This window comes from Echeneis naucrates, chromosome 12 (assembly GCF_900963305.1).
Source record: "Echeneis naucrates chromosome 12, fEcheNa1.1, whole genome shotgun sequence".
NCBI classification, from domain to species: domain Eukaryota; kingdom Metazoa; phylum Chordata; class Actinopteri; order Carangiformes; family Echeneidae; genus Echeneis; species Echeneis naucrates.
The window spans coordinates 7,703,989-7,721,559 of NC_042522.1; the positions used below are offsets into that span (position 1 = coordinate 7,703,989).

The 17,571-nt window shown below is 41.6% G+C and overlaps 1 protein-coding gene across 1 annotated transcript; it reads right to left on the reverse strand.

The window, feature by feature from the left end:
- Positions 1-6,235: 6,235 nt before the first annotated feature.
- On the reverse strand, positions 6,236-17,239 carry LOC115052188 (phospholipid-transporting ATPase ID-like). The gene is given in 28 exon segments (XM_029516174.1): positions 6,236-6,496; positions 6,910-7,040; positions 7,140-7,278; positions 7,424-7,669; positions 7,803-7,886; positions 8,319-8,542; positions 8,648-8,831; positions 9,054-9,122; positions 9,932-10,116; positions 10,293-10,404; positions 10,624-10,788; positions 10,881-10,996; positions 11,119-11,307; positions 11,529-11,694; positions 11,794-11,837; positions 11,942-12,150; positions 12,264-12,457; positions 12,704-12,792; positions 13,336-13,494; positions 14,292-14,374; positions 14,455-14,525; positions 14,679-14,751; positions 14,866-14,927; positions 15,085-15,183; positions 15,411-15,524; positions 15,696-15,754; positions 15,936-16,019; positions 17,132-17,239. Coding segments are annotated over 27 exon segments (3,582 nt in total). The 5' UTR covers positions 15,991-16,019; positions 17,132-17,239.
- Between the last annotated feature and the right edge of the window lie 332 nt (positions 17,240-17,571).

Here is a 17,571-nt window from a genome sequence, read left to right on the forward strand (position 1 = left end):
AGACCTTGTTTTGTGTCCAGCTGGCTCAGGGGTGGGCTCATGCAGGGAAAGCATCGTAAGCAGGCAGATTTTCATGCCAGCTCATCAGCCACACTCAGCTCAGTGCTGAAGGTGGAAAGGAGTGCACAGGAGTGCCGAACAACGCACACACACGCATATGTGCACATGCACAAGTCCGTTTTTTTTTTTTTTTTTTCCTTGCGTAAATGATTAATCATTTTTCCCCCATTCTGACCAGCGTGGCATTTCTCCATGGAGCTCTTTTCTTACCAGGGACAACTTTCACTTTAGTGGACACCATGGTATCAATCACATTTGTCATTTTTGAACTGAAATCTTCTACAAGCTCATTCACTGAGACCCTTGAGAGGGCGGGAGAGGAGGGGGATGTCTAAATAAATATTTCACTGGCGTTATCAGTGATACACCATTTGGCAATTAACTCTTTGAATATTAGTCTGCGCAGAGATAGCACTCTCAAAAAACACGCAGGGATAATCAGAGAGAGTAACCACAGTAACCATCAGTCACCACAACCTTAGAAATGGTCAGACCCATTTGTACCCTTTGTTGTGCGTGGGCTCCTGCACATGCTGAGTCAGTCCAGAGTTATCAAGGACACAACACAGTTCTTTAGTGCCTCTGTCGTGGAGGCTGTCAACATGGATCTTAAACTCCTCAACAATAATTACAAAGTCAAAGTTGACTACAGACTACAGTTCAGCAAAGTCATCAAAAAAGTGTGCACAGTGCTTAGGTGGCCCGTAGATGCTCGAGCAGAGGAACACAAATGGAGAGCCACGTGTTCAAAAGAAGCAAAACTTCTAGGGGAATCATTAAACAAAATGGCAACTCCACCGTCTTGTGCACTCTGAGTTCACTCATAAAAATGAAGTAGGGAAAGGTGGACTCAATAACAGCAAAACCATTGATTAAAAATGTCTTTCCTGTTAAAGACCAAGGTGAATTTAGTGAACAGAGTTAGGACAAAGCTTATAGCGAAAACAGGTAAACGATAGCAATGCGCTTGAAATTACAAACTATAACTATAGATAGATAGATATACTTTATTGATCCCAAACTGGGAAATTATCTTAATAGGACAGCTAACATATTTCCTGCATTGACCTGCCTCTGTGTGTCCTGTGCATGTGTCTGTGAAATGTGATCCCTGCGCCGCATTTGGAAGACCCCATCCATTCAAAGTGACCAATACTTGCATGAGCCTCTCCTTGGATATTGAACCCTAAACCAGGATTAACATCATGCTCCTAGCCAAACATGTCTGTACGGCCTCACTTGACCAGCCTCAAACTGGGTCAACAGAGCTCCAGGAGAGCTTATTTCTGGTCTAATTCTTATTTCAAAACGCAAGTTCAGCGAACTTTAGTCAGTTTGCTCAAGCGTAGAGTCAAATATAACAAACACACTATATAGAGGCTCTGTTTGCACACAAGGCTCAATAACTAACTAATGTCACCTCCAGGGTCAAACCTGTTAATTTTGTGTAAAGACTGCACACTCGCTCATTGCTTCACTGCTAATGTGGCAAAGGCGAATGTGTGCACTTTCTAAGGTTGAAGGTAATCCTTTATTTAGACACGAGGCTTACAACCGACACCACTGACACCACCCACATTCTGCTTATGCATCCCGCGCTCTGTGTGTTGAACACATCATCTAAACAGTTAAGCCAAAGCTTGATCTCTATGAAGGCAAATGTCTTAGCACTGAGTCAACAGTCTCATTTGTGTCTGGCTCTTCAAAAAACTGTTCGGCACATGACAAAGAGAAATTGATGAACCTATAAAAGAACAACCCGAGAGCTGCCCACTGCTCTTCGGAGCTTATAGGGAGTTTGAGCACACTACTGAGCTGTTGTGCTTTTCTCTCAGCGATCTTATAGCCGCATTTTTAATTGGAGGCGGCAGCTTTTCAGCAACACATAACAACCAACAACTATCTAACAGAAGAACAGTTGGTGACCCAAAGCAGAGCTAAAGAAAGTAAGAAGTAATCAAAAGGACCTGCCTATATTTGTCATGTGTCCAGAAACTATGGCAACTGCTGCGCTGTGACAAACTGGGGAAAGCCAGCTGACAAAAGGAGTAGAACGCCTCATTGTCACACAAAACTAGGAGACTAGGTTCACAGAAGGAACTGTTGTACCGCAGCACTTCATGATTCACTACTGAAACAGACAGTGCTTCTCAGTGTGGTCCTGACTCATTACCCATGTATCTCAGCCAATCATTTTGGTCTCTTTGCCACTTATCTAGGCCAAAAGAACCTTGAACAGAGATAGGAATTATACAGCCATGGAGACCGAGCCTCTTAAAACCAACTGGTCATTGGTGACCACTTTGAATCTGTCGAGAGCAGTCTCACTGAGAAAAAGCTGTTTAACCACCAGGCAGGATTGATATGCTACACATTCTCAGTTTGGGATAAATTCTCCACAATTAAACTCCTAAGTTTACAAACATATGAGCATTTACGTATAAATAATCCAGACGAACCAGCATCATAAACCAGCGGGGCAGTAGAATCTCCCTACCTGAGAAATGGTGCACTGTTCATTGCTGGATGAAGTATATTCCTTTAATCCTTGAGAGTCCACATACCAAAGGGCAAGTTTTTAGTTTTTCAACTTCCAATTCCCAGGAGGGGGTGGGGTGGCATGTCCAGGTACATGGACAATAAGACAGGTGAGTTGTAGCCACTTCCTGTTTTGTTTTGTTTTTTTCTTGTTGCATTATTTCTTCTTCAAGACCATTCAGTTGGGGTCACAAGAGGCACAGCGCCATCTTGTGACAGTGTTGTGCCCAAAGTTATCCTGAGGAAATTTGTCTTAGGCACAATGCTACAATCAGTTGCTGACATAAAAAGACACTGACAGGACACACAAAACAAAACTAAACATTCATTAACACACAAGCGCTTGTTTGATCTTGGGTAAGACATCTTGACTCCATCTTTAAATGAAGGAATTCCAGTGCAGGGTGTCTACAACCATGCTGGCTCTTCTGCATCATGGCATTAGATTGCATTATGGTGCTACATCTGCCTGTACAGAGGTCAGCGGGTCACACCTCACAGTCTCACTGTCACAGCCAAAGACACAACAACAGTGTTTCCCTGCAGCAACACTTTGTCACTCCGTACAGTGTTCAGCTTCACAGCATGTTTTTCTCTTGTGTTTTCATGTGTCTTTTATTTATTGTTCGTTCTCTTTGTATCGTTAACAAAATCCACGATTCCCTCTTCAACCCATCGATGCAAAAATGGCTCAGTATGCTCTATTTTATTTTGCAGGTAGTTTATTTTAATTTTTGTTTTAGTTTAATGTATATTTCACTTTTAAATCTGCACAAGATCCAGTAATTATTATTTTTTTTATCTAGTTTTATTGTTTGTGTCATTTTCTGTATTAATGTTAAATGTGTCCTAAAAGGCCGTTGGTGCAAACAATGAATTTTCTTCTGTTTTCTTTGTTTTCTTGTTACCAAAAATAGATCCTGTCCATAATGAGAGTGGAAACTGGTGTGTGTCTAATTTAGTTCAAACTGTGGAACAGTCCAGATATGCCAGCTGTATCACATCTAGATATAACTAAAGTAATAAAAGTAATAAAGTAATAAAAAAAACTGCATGACTCTGTTAAACTATCTGCTCTGACAATATAATATTTCATGTATTTTATGTAGGCTAATCTAATGTGTTTAGTAGAGCTAGACGGATGCTAACAGATGCTAAGACTCAAATTTCAAATTCAAATTTGTCTACAAATGTGTCAAGTATGCAAAATGTTAAGGTTCCATTTAAATTTATTGATATCAATTGAAAATATGATCAGTCCATTTCAAGATAGTCCTGGATCAAAGTTATTCAAGGGGAATCTCTGACCTGATGGAAGAATGTCTGATTATCTGGCAATAAATACTGCAGGAATCAAAGCATTGGAAGGCAGATTGTCATGAAAGCGCTGCTGCTCATCAGACACACACACACACACACACACACACATATATATATAAAACTAGCAATCAGCAAAAAATGTGACAGACTGTGACTGAAAATGAAGGCTGTGACTAATTCAAGCTCTCTTCCGAAACGTTCTCTTGCATTATGTATGTTTGCTTTAAATAAAAATGACTTCAGACAGGTTGCCTTTCCCACAGAGCTGCAGACTCTTGGTTGACTGTGACACTCAGGGATTCTCAGTCCAAGCTGGACCGCTAAGTGTGAAATTGTCTTTCTGTGGAGCTTCAGCCTGCTGTCTCCTCTTACAGAGGCTGACTAGTCAAACCGGGCTACTGCTTGAACTTTGACCTGGGAGGGTTGTATGATAACGTCAGAGTGTACAGATGTATCTGTATCAATTTGTACTTTTTCATGGTGTTCGCTTGCATTTCAGTCCCTAATTCATTGAATTATTTATATATTTATTTATTTTATTTTTGTTTACAAGCAAAGAATCATTCATTTTAAAGTATAGCACAGTTTTTTTCATGGCACAACAAATGATAAAAGCTTTGTTAGGTTTTTGTGCCTTGATTTTGCACTAAAATTGTCCAAAGCCGGTGGCGTACATCAAAACATGTTTGCTAGTTCTGAAGTACAATCTAAAATAGTTTGGTGAAATGATGAAGTCCTAGATAACAGTATCGGTGTACTATGTCGCGATTGTGGTTAGGGTGTGTCATACAAGCAGGCTATTTATACAGCATGCCAGTGTTCATTCCTCCTCCATGCTGTGGGATCATGCAGTGACCTTCACAGGAGCGTGTAGAGCTGCTGAATGCACTGCGTGGCTATAATGGGGGGAGCTACGAGTGAGGGTAAAACTGGGGGGTAAGCTACAATATATGGAGCTTTTTGTTAACAGCTTTGGCATTCAGGGGGATTATGATCAATATGTGTGGATAAAGGTCAGCCTGCAAGATCAGAGCACAAAAGTCTAAAAATCCTATTTAAGAAAGATAGAGAGAAGAGGGGCAGATTGGCAGATAAGCAGGAACTCTGTTTCTCTTCAGGCTACAACACACAGGGACAGCCCTCAACCAGTAATGTCATCACTCACTGTCCCAGAGGACACTGCAGACGTGGGTGTGTGTGTGTGTGTGTGTGTGTTTATCTACAGACAGACTGTACAGTGCAGTATGCATTTGTGCTAAGCATGAGTGCAAAGAGAGTGAGAGGAAGAAGACAGCCACATCCATAATGCAGACAAATAAGTGAGAGATTTTTGTTGAGGAGCCCTAAAAGAAGCAAGCTTTTGAAATATTTACAACAATGACAGATATTTTTGTCCTTTGTACGACTTCAGACAACTCTGTGCTCCCGGACGCAATGTGTATTTATAGCCGCGTGCACTGCATGGAAATCATTTCAAACCAAGACAGTAACAATTTAGGGTGAAATTGGAGCAGTGTCAAATAAATAACAGGCCACATAAGCCAGCTGCAATATTGTTGTTGTTTTTTTTTATTCACAGATCATCTCTGTTGGAATTAGAAGAAATCTATCACATAAAAAAACAAATCTAATTGTGACCCGCATTGCTTCTTCATTTATTTAATTCTGATAAAATGACAAACCCCAAAGGCAAGTATGTGGTGGAGCTGAAAAAAGCGTTCCATATATGATTTGAGCTGACTGCTGAGCTTCATACTATCCCTAGGATGAGACTTTGAGTTGTACCTTTATCCCGTTGGTGCCGGAAAATTGAAAACACAGTTCCAGAGACAACACTGAGCCCTTGCTTTGCTTTAACAACACAGTGTTGAGGTGACACCTAGCTGAAGTCACGAACAACCACATATCATATTAACAAACTTATTAACACAGACCGCAACAAAAATATGAAATCTTTACAGTAATATCAATCAGAATTATGTAAACAACAGAGTTGAAATAGGACAATCTTAAATCACTTTTTCATCCTTTTTCTGAATGACACCCTGAGTGTGAACAAGTCACAAACAATTAAAGGTACAAAATGCAACCTGGTGCTGCAGGCAGAGTGGTAATCCAGTTCCTTCCAGATCAGCCAGTGGCAACGTTTAAAAGCATTTCATTTAACAATCTTCCATAAACCCCCCTCCCCCGCCAAAAAAAGGAAGAAAATTAAATCTGAATCAGTCTTAACTAAGTTTTAAGTGTAAACATATGTCTGGGAACAATCCAGGAAGTGAACTTTTCTCCCTGCATCCTCTCATTGGTGTGAGCTCAGCTAAGGGCTCTGTGCCTCGGCCGGCCCCTCTCTGATGGTGCGGTAGTGCTGGGGCTGATTCTGAGCCAGAGGAGAGTCTTTTCGGACGAACAGCCGATTCTTTTTGGGTATTTTCAGCAGGAACCTTCTGGACGTCATCAGGTCACCATAGCCCTGTGAGTGGGAGAAGGCGTAGCCTGACCGGCGAGTGCTGATACGTCTGGCCGGTGGGCGTCGAGGAGCAGGAGCAGGCAAGGTCTCCTTTCGCACCTTGTGCCTTACCTAGACAGGGGAGACAGGGACGAATGCTTTATGGCCTCATTTGTTGCTTCATATTTATTTATTGTCATTAATTTACATACAGTACTTCCTCAGTGCCTAATCAATTTTCATTTTGATATTTTTGTAATTACAGATTCTTGCAGTTATAGTTAGTTAAATAAAATAACATTTCTTTTGCTGTCTGAGATGTGAAAAGTTTCGTATGCAAAAACCACAAATGGGAGACAGGCTTGTAATTCAAACGCTTTGATATTTCATACTATATATTGTTACAGATCTGACTCTGTTTGTAATAGTTTACTTTATTAATCATATCTCTCAGACTTATTCACCAAATCAACAGGCTAAATTTATTACCTGAGGGATAATGTGGGCAGTGATCACTTCACAGCCTGTGTCATGTGCTACCTCACCTTGTCATTGATGGTGGGCCGGAACTGAATAAGGATGAAGCGGAACGCAATCACAGGCAGCGTGCAGAGGAGGGTGGCCAGGAATATGGTGAGCCACACGTTGGGCTGGTTCAGAGAGTTTCGTGCGGTGCCTGGACTCCCAAAAAGATCGGAGTAACAGTCAGGAGACGTGAGCCACAACAACCTCACTGCCTCCACGCAGTACATGTAAATGGGCTGACTTCACTCACCAATGAAGGGGAAAGAGGAGGTGAAGATGAAGAACATGCCGTTGCTGTACATGGTGAAGGTGATGGCAAAATAGGCTGCCAGGCTGCCCCAGACAAAGAACTGGTTCACTGCTGTCCAGTAATGGGTATCCAGGCATAGCTGAAAAATGAAAAAGTGATTATTGGATTATTGGATGTTTGCTTTTGGCTGTCCCACCCTGTGAAATATCGTTTAAAAATCAAAGCACCACTTCACAATCCCAACACATTGTGAAGCCTTTGGTGACGGAAGCCGGATTCCTCACCTGTATGTTCATCACAACAAGCAGACAGGTCTGAGCCAATAAGGCGAAGGACTGATAGTCGGCAATGTCTTTGCCGTCATCTCGGACCGTGTCGTGCATGGCGGCCCACGGGATGAAGAAGAGGATGAGGGAGCTGTAGCAGCTGTGTATCATACACCGCGCAAAGGCTTTCTTACTGAAGTAGAGGTTCTGCTGACCAGGAGAGTACAGCTGAGGATACTGGAAACTCCAACGGTCGTTCACATCCTAAAGAAAGAGAGGATACACATTCAGAAGCTGTGAATAAGTACAGATTCTGTCATATGAAACAAACAAACAAACAAAAAAAAAAAAGACAGAAAATTGAGGTTTCACAATGATGCCTGATTTTGCAGCAGACCTGGTCGAAGAGGCTCAAGCCGAGGACAGGAAGAGCTGTGTAAACCAGGTTGTAGAGGGTGATGAACCACTCATCATACACAGTCTACGAATAACAAAAGCAACAATGTTAACCTTGTATGTGCTTTAAAATCGTTGTGTGTATTAATTTACATGTTTGTGAAGTACTTTGCAAACAAACAATTAGTATTTTCCTGTCAAATGTAAAGAATTTATTAGTTAACATTCTGGGCCCATTTAGGACTCCTCAATTCCATTTGAATATGTAAGGCATATTTCTGAGGTTTTATTCATATTTCAGCATTTCTAGACTTTAATATTCAACATTTTAGCAGAGAAAAATCCAGATAAATGGTGCAATTTATATTTTTGTTGTTCATTATATTGTGTAGCACCATATGTGATCAATACACGCATACAGCTACGTATTCAAATGCTTTGTATTTTAGATCTCAGCAATTCCATACTGTTTTAAGTAACCCGTCATATTATTATAATTCCACTAGTTGTCCCTCACCTGTGCAGAGAAGCCACAGAAGAAGGCGTACCAGAAATGCACAAAAGTGAAGGTGAAGTTCTTGTAAAAGAAATATCGCAGGAACTTGCACATGCGTAGGTAAGACCAACGGCCATGCACCAAGAGGAGGCGCTGAAGGTAACGGAACTGGGCAAAAGAGAAGTCGCTAGAGAGAACTGCCTGCATCCCCTCCTGCCCACTGATGCCCACACCGATGTGGGCGGCTGAGGGAAAGAAGTAAGACGTAGAATTCACATAATGAATAATAGAAACTGAGGATACTGGAAGCTCTGGCAGTTTCATAGCAAATACAGCTTCCTTGACCTTACCCTTTATCATGCTGACATCATTGGCTCCATCCCCAATGGCCAGAGTGACGGCCTGTTTGTATTTCTTGACTACCTGAACTACCTGAGCCTTCTGGAGAGGGGTGACCCTGCAGCAAATCACTGTCTGACACATACACGCTGTCCTCAGCAGTTCCAGCTGCAGGTCCTTCTCCAGTGCGAACGCCTTCAACAAAACAAAAATGTGCCAGCTTTGTCCGACCTCAAAACATTTTAACCACACACCAAAATAAACGTCACGTTTTCAGGAATAAAATGGTGACCACAACATATATTAATTTCTTTTTGGATTAGGTAAAAGTAGTTACATTTAAATAAAAATACTAGAATCAGGATGTAAATATATGAGGGTGTCAAAATAGTACTGTGTCCAATAAAACCTTCTTACCAGACTGTGTCCATTTATTACTAGACCATAATCGCCATTCACTGACTCATCCTGAACAGTTTCTGTCTTCTGTAACCAAAAGAGGCCTGCATGAGACTTGATCACGGTGGGCTCTTCTGCTCCGTCAGGGCACATTTTCCGTCTTGCATTCCTGGAAAAGGATATTCATTATCGCTGTTGGGTGAGTTGATAAAAAGCTGGGATTTTTGTTTGATGCGCTTGTGTTTGGAAGGGAAAGAGATTATTAAATATAAACTGATTATTGCCACAATCCTGACATGAAGCCAGCAGGGCTGAAGTTTTAAAATGGCAATATCAATTTATTGTGTTCAGTAATAAGGTTTTATCAGCCATTGCTTTTCAACAGGAAACACAACATCTCATTCCCTGGTCCTCTAAGTCATTATACTTTAATTATTTATTTTACAACAACAACTTGGGAAAAACACGTGTCTTCTTCTATACACTTTTATTCTTTGGTGACTGGGGACTGATTTAAATGATTCAATTCGCTGTTAGCTAAACTTCACTTTAAAAAATGCATTTTCCAATAACAGCATCGAAACTAGGCAAAGCAGGACTTATCATGACTTGCTCTGTCTTCTGTGCGCTTTTGTGCCACTTCCTGTTTGATATGGTATTTATTTTGATACTCACAGTCTCGTTTCAGGTCACCTTACTTCCTGTTCCTTCATGTTTCCTGCTCCTGGGATTGCCCTGATTAAAGACTACAGTTTTGAGCTGATCCCTGTGTCTGAGAGTCGAGCTCTCTGGTTCTTTCCCTGTGCCTGTACATTACAGGTCTATCATGTTGAAATGCTTCATTTTTTGCCAAAAACCAAAAACACAAAAGTAAATGTGGAAGGACTGGATTTAACAACATTAAAATGTTTCATGGAAATGATCTATGGACTAGATGCTGCGTGTGTTCGTGTCATTTGGATTTGTCTGACTTACTGTAGCTCTTCTTTGACTCCTTGGGCCGTATTAGCTGATACAATGAAAACATCTTGCATCTCCTCTCTCAGCATGTTGCAGGAATAGCCAATGTTCTCCGCCGTCTCTATTTCACGACACCAGTACAATCTCAGTGGTGCAATTAGTCTGTCAAATGTGCCACGCAATCACTAACTCTGACTCGGTGACATTTACACAAGAAGCAATGTGTTTAGCTGTGTCACACACAGAGACTAAGACAATAAAACATGTTTTATTATAACCATATCACTTATTCACTACCTTGTTTATCTCCAGTCAACACCCAGATTTTAATGCCAGCTTTGGCCAGTTGCTCTATGGTCTGTGGCACCCCGTCCTGCAGCTTGTCCTCCACAGCTGTGGCCCCCAACAGCTAACAAACACATTAAAGGGTGACAATGTCGAGAGCAATTTCAATGTCAGTGTCGGTGATGAAAATTTCAATGCTTCTTGTTTGAAGAACGAAATCTGGACCCACCTCGACACATTGTTGATATATTTTTCACAAAATTATAATGGAAGCAAGCTACTCAAGAGGTTAACCAGCCGGATGACAAAACAACATTTGAAAGGATGCAGCAGGTAGACTGACCAGCATGTCTTTCTCTATCTCTTCATAAAGTTCATCGAGTCTCTCCTCTCGTTCATCCATGGCAGTGCTGGCCTCGTGGTGGCGGCTTTTCCATTCATTCAAGTAGTCTTCATCCAAATCCTTGTAAGCCAGAACCAGCGTACGGAGGCCATCGCCTGCGTACTCCTGGAGAGTTTTGAGCAGTTACAGACATGGATAGTAGTTTATACATAATTTTACACGAGCACACAGAACAAAAACTCAGACACAGCACTCACATTCAGGTGCGTGGTGGTAACCTGCATCAATTTGTTACATTTGGGGTGGAGTCTTTCATAGATGATGGTGTCTGCCCCTTTGCAATACAGAGTCAACCTGCCATCAGGGCCACGCACTGAGAGTCATAGAGAAAGCCATTTAGCAGGGAGGGTTACAATATTTTATTTTGGTGATTTGCTTGATGTTGATTTTGATACGGCCGATTAAATCACAAACCCGGAATCATCTTTCTCTCACCTATGACTGACATCCTCTTCCTCACATTATTGAAGTCGAGAACAGCCAGAAGTTCGTAGATGACCTGTCTGCCCATCTCAATGACTGTGATGGTCTCTGGTGTTCGTGAGGAGAAGACAAAGCCAAAGTTTCTTGCAGCCGTCACCAGAGCGCCTTCATCAGGAGACTGGGCCTGGTAGAAAAGTTCCCCTGTCCAAAAAATGAGAGAAGAGAAGTGGTGAAAGGAGTGACTCCTTTACTAGGTGGCTTGAATACTTACAAACAATTACAAACAGTTAATCTCATCTTGAGGTTTGTTAACATGAAGAGGATAAAATAAAGAGATAAAACATCAGAACATGGGCGATGCACTGCTCATCTTCCAGCCACTTGTCCTGCAGTAATAAACACATCCATTAGAGGATGCTCACCGTCTTTTTTTTCCTCAGGCATGACAGTGTGGCACAGAGCCAGCAAGCGGAAGAAGCTATGAGCATCTGGGTTTCCCTCCTTCACTGTCTCTGCCAGCATGTGGTCGTGAAAGATGAACTTTGGATCAGCCAGCCGGTTCCAGGAGAAGTCCACTTTCTCCGTTTTCTGCACAGAAAAAGGAAAGAGAAACGAAAGAGTTAGAGCAATAGCTGCTTTAAATAATTCAGAAAAGAATGTAGCCACGTATCAGAATTCTCTTCTCACCTCTGTGATTTCAACCCTTTGTCCGGAAAAATCCAACAGCTCCCCTGAATGAGACAAAAACACGCTCTGTAATCAGTCATTCAGCTCTTGCTGCTGTCTTCATTCAACTCTGACCCGTTACAGTTTCCAGATCAGCAGAACCGCTCACCATAAGCTTTCCCATTGATGGAGCACCTGTTGAAAGTCATGATGTTTTGCGTCAGGGTGCCAGTCTTGTCACTGAAGATGTACTTAATCTGCCCGAGCTCCTCATTGAGCGTGGTGGTCCTCGCCTGGGCCGGAGTGTCACTCTTGGAATAGTACATCTTCCTGTCCCAGTCTATGAAGAAGCTATTCCCCAGCCGGATGAACTCCACACTGACGTCAAACAGCACAGGTGTTAAGATTTCACAGCGGGAAACATGCAGGAAGGAGGAAGGAGTACATTTTATGACTGAGACGCCATTTTAACTTCCTGTTCAAGGGCAGACCTGACGTAGAGCGATATGGGAACCACCGTGTTGAGCACGATGACGTAGGACCAGAAGGAAAGGAAGGAGGAGAGAGGGGCGTCCACCCCAGGCTCACGAGGGAGGAACACCGTGAACACTGAACCCTCCTTCACCTCCCAGATTGCATTCCCGATGGCCAGGACAGAACACATAGACACCAGGAAACCAAAGATCTGACAGACCAAAGACATCGAACATCTCATGATTAAAAAAAAATATTGAGATGATAACATTGATTGATTTAAAAAATCAAACTGCATTTCAACTTTAAACGCATTTTCATACGCATAACGTGACATTAAGTAATCAGTGACTGTTAAAAACTGAATCAATGAGCCAGGTTACTAGATTAGAAAATGTGCATGTCATCTTGTGTAGTAATTTATTGAATTGTGACTGTGTGTTGGTGTTAGACTCACACACAGCACCAGGACGTTCATCAGGTGATCAATGCTCGTCCGTTTGAACCTCGTCCTTCCACTGTTCTGCATCAGCTTGGTGTCTGGACCTGGAAGGGTTCGATCCCACATTCAGAATTCTGACAGATTATTGACTGATGCTTGATTTTTTGAAACGCGGCTGTTTATGAAAAGTCAAAAAGTTGAAAGAGTAAATAAAATACTTTTCAGTGATCTTTTTGGGTTTAGTGTGCCAGTTGAAGAGCTGTAAATAGCTCAACATGGAGAACCTGTGGCAGCAGTGAACAGCAGCGCTAATGAGTTCTACCCTTAACCCTGTAAATTTAATCTACTGATACACACCGCAACATATTCCTGTATTTGGCAGCTTTGATTCTAATCAGGTCAGGTGGTGAGCACTGTTGGCTCGCGTTCTGGGTTCAAGCCTCGGGCCTGGGGCTTTTCTGGTTTCTCCCTATGCCTCTAAAATTTCCCAAAGTAGCGAGTGTGAGGTGTGTCATTGTTTGTCTATGTGTCCTGTGAAAAAAACTGGCCATCCGTCCGGAGTGTAAACCAGCTGGGATCGGCTTCAGCCCCCCCCACAACACAGCATGGGCAAGCCACATAGACGACTGGTAGGAGTATTAGTTTACCTCCGAAGATGACCAGACCGAAGCACCACTCTGTGTTCCTCAGTGTACATCCTCTGAGCAGCACCTTGTCATTGTCCAAAGCATAGGCCTGTTCATTCAGAGTCAGGGTCCCTTTGAATTTGTCGAGACGGTTGTTGGGAGCCTCACATCGCACCTCACCTGAGAGGCAGAAGGGAGGTATCAACATCACATTCAGGAGAGCAGATCCAGGTGCAGAGTACAAACGCAGAGAACATGAATTCAGCGATGAGGCAGTTGTGCATTTTTGAGTAATTGTATATTTTATTTCCACCTTAAATGACTTTATACTTGTATGATTTTCTCCCCTATAGTTTTTGCCTGTATCACCTGTCACATGAAACATATAAAACAAATATTAAACAGATAACCATAATTATATAGTCTATTTATTTTAATAGTTTTGAATCTTTTCTTAATTCAGGTTTTTTGTATTTGCTTACAATGGATATTTGCAAGCAAATTTTCTTAACTAGAAAACATAAATATGTTAACCACAATTTCAACAAAAAGACAAGAAGCAAGAATAGGTAGTCATCAGACTAGTAAAAATTCAGGAAATAGTCAGGAAATGAAGATTTTAGCTTAAAAAGTCAAAGGTTTTGGATTTCTGTTGGATCATGGCTCATTTTTCTTTCTTTTCAAAAATCCTTCACTTCTTTTTTTTTTTTTCAGAGCAGAAACACAAAAGCCTTTTAAATGTATCTGGGTCAGCAATAATTCCCAAAACGTAAATAAAACCTTATTGTGGGAATGTTACCATTCAGATGTTTGTGCATTTAGTTTTGTGTTACACATGACACATAAAAAGTTGTTCACAAAAACTGGAATTATCTTAATTTTTATCAAAATTGCATTTATTAAGAAGCGAGGCAGCAGACTTCTAAAAAAAAATAAAAATAAAAATGGGGTGGCCTGTTTCTCTTTCAGCCTCTCACCATTGAAACCAGCCAGTGCGTCGATACTGTCCCCCAAATCTCCAGTTACAGTCAGGGCCTGTTTCACCTTCAGATTGGTTTCACTGAGGAGATGGGACATGAGAAGGATGTGACTGAAGGGAAACGCAACGGAACATGTACACACAAATACACAAACACTCACCCATCTAATTCAGCTGTCTCTACATACACCAGGTTGAGAGGCTCACTGCTGGACAACAACAGAAGGTCTGCCTAAGAGACGAAAGCATCAAGAACAGTACCGGTGGCCATCATAAGATACACAACATGTATAACAGCAGTAATCCATGATATGTCAATTAATAATGTCTTGCATTTCCAAAATACAAAAATAATCAAATCCTATCTCCATATTTCCATACTTACTGTGACAAACTGATTATTTTCCAGTTTAATGATGTCTCCGACCTGAACATTCATCCATTTTTCACTTCTCAGTCTGCCAGAAAAAAAGCATAAATCAACAACAATGGCAAATTGCAGTCCTGCATGGTTGCCCATTTCTACTTTTATCACAAATAATTTACCAAAATGTTTACTTTAAATGACTCACTCTCCATTGATGAGGACGTCCACTCGGCGGTTATTTACATGGTTGTCACTTCTGTGACGGTTCTGCTCAGTTGAGACAAGAGAAAGTTATGTAATTGGAGTTTTTACTGTTTTTAACAGTGACAAGAATTAACCCCATTCAGTTAATAAAAAAAGAGTTTTTTTAAAATTATTATTGTTATTATTATTTGGGCCCAACAGATTGCTTTGGATTGCTTACTATGTCGTCGGAGGCATCCTTGACTGCTGTTATGGCCAGCACCAGAAGCAGAGGGACAGCTGTGGTAAACCAGGAGAGAGAGGACACTTGAGGGATGAGCTGTCAAGAGGACACAAAGACACACAGACACACATTTGAAATGCAATAAATACATTTGAGCAAAAATACAAAAAACAGTTGACTCTAAGAGCAATGCACAAAATTTCCAACGTACTCATACTGTCTGGTATCTGTGCAAATGGCAAACATCTATCCATCCACCTATCCGTCTATGTGCATAAAGACCATTTGATTTGAAGTTGAACAGTAGCTGAGTGGCTGTCTACCTGCAGAATAAAGAGGAAGACGAAGTAGGCATTGGCCAGTCTCCTGAGCTGCTCAAAGAGGTTAAGTGGCAGAAAGGTGAAGATGTTGTATTTGGAGGTCTTGATGGCGTTGTTCTGAAGTAGAGGGCAAAGACATATCGTCACAGTGCTGCATACTCTAATAAGATTCAACACAAACTATTCAAACCACGTGACAGAACTTCCTAGTTTTATCTTTACCTCAATAGGGGTCAAAGAAACTCTTATTTATTAAATATGTACATACATTTGAACTACAGCACTTACAGCATAGTTGTAAGACAGGTTGAAAGGCCTCTCATTAGCTCGCAGGTGTCTCTCCTCCTCTGTGGAAAAAGATAATGGAATAAAACCTCAAACCAAGAGATGGATGCTACTGCATCCCTGCAGATAACATGATGTGTGCAAAAGTTTTTACTGCTGACACTGTGTGTAATAGACAAGCGGGAAAGCCAAATGGCAGCATGGAGTTACAAGAAAAATGTACGCAAGAGCACCAGAGCTCACCTTTCTTCTTCTCTTTTCCACACAGCTGCTCAAAGTATGACACTACCGATCCCATCTTTAGCTCCGATTCTCCATCTTTCACACCTCGAGGAAGAGCAAAGGTAACGTTTCCACAGAGGGACGTAGAGTTTGTCAGGCAGAGTGCAACTTCTTTTCTGTCAGAGCATACACTGGCATAAAAACTGGAAGCGGAAACTGTGGCCAAAGTGAGGGGAAGCTAATAACGTCAGTGATTTACAAAAGCTGCACAGAAATCACCTAACTGCAGACGGCAAATTCTTATTTCCAGTCACTTACCAGAACTATAATGTGTAGATGCAGTAATAATGTGTGTCCTTTTGATTTTTTTGACTTTTTGATATTTCTGTTTATTTGTCTTGTTTCTTGTTTTCCATTTTCTAAAATGTTTGATTTGGTTTTTCAAATCTCAAATTGTCACGGAGCTATAAACAGACCCACACCCTGCTCTGCCAGCATTACAAACAAAATTTTATGAAATTTCAGGCATATTTCCGTGCATTTCTCATGAACAATGTCAACTAATATGGCATTTACGTTACATGACATATAAGATGTGCACGACATTACTGACAAAATCTTCCAGACTATGATTGAGCTGCAGAGCTGTAAAGAAATCAAGCCACTCCCCTCCACAACCCTTTGTACCAAAGAAAAATTTATGGCAGATCATCCGTTGCCACAAAGATCGAGATATCATAAGACCATGGACCTTTGCTTTTATGACGAATCTGCTCTCACATCAAGACGTCAAAACTGAATTGACAGTCAAGTATGAGTTTCTGTTTTTCCTTTTTCTCGATATAACTGACAGCCGATCAGAAACTGAGCAGGATGAACATGAAATGTCAACAAGTTCAATCAGTTTTATCTGCGCCCTGAGTTTACCATAACAGAATCAACACCAACATGTAACATATAAAAAGATAAATGAGTATTTTCTCCATGATGCTGTTCTGCTAACTAGTTTAGAACAGCCGGAGTCTGGTCGTGTTTCACTGCCATTGTCCTACTATCACACATCAACACAGTTATTAGGAAGCACAGTCACTTAGCCAGCAGGCGTGGACTTTGATTGGTTATGTGTACGAGTTGTCTCCCACGTTAAAAAGGATTTAGAACAGAGCTGGTTTGTGATCTTTGTCCGCAAAGAAAAACAGATGAAAACAGCCACATACCTCAAACAAAAAAGTGATTTCTCGCGTTCAATAGGTCCTGCACACACATGAGGCCCAGAAATCAAAGGAGGAAACAGCTTCAAGTTTTAACCTTCCCTTGGATTCCGCCGCAGATAATGTAAATCCAGCCTGTGCTGTGTTGGGAAAAATTAGGCACCAACTTTGTCCCAGACAGGGAAAAGGGGTTCGAATGGGGCCCCTGGCTGGATGAAAGACACCCAGGATGGGTTAGAGCTGAGAGAGGCGTAGTGGAGGTTTCAGGTTCAGGCAGGAAGAGCTGGGATCCCCCCCCCCCCCCCTGCACCTTACAGCTCCAGGCTTGAGCAAACAGTGCAGCGATCTTTGGACCTGGATGGTGACACAGGGGCAGTGGAAGGGCAGTAAAACAGGAGCGCAGGTGGATGGCTCCAGCCAATCAAGGCCGACATAAAAGTTGTGAT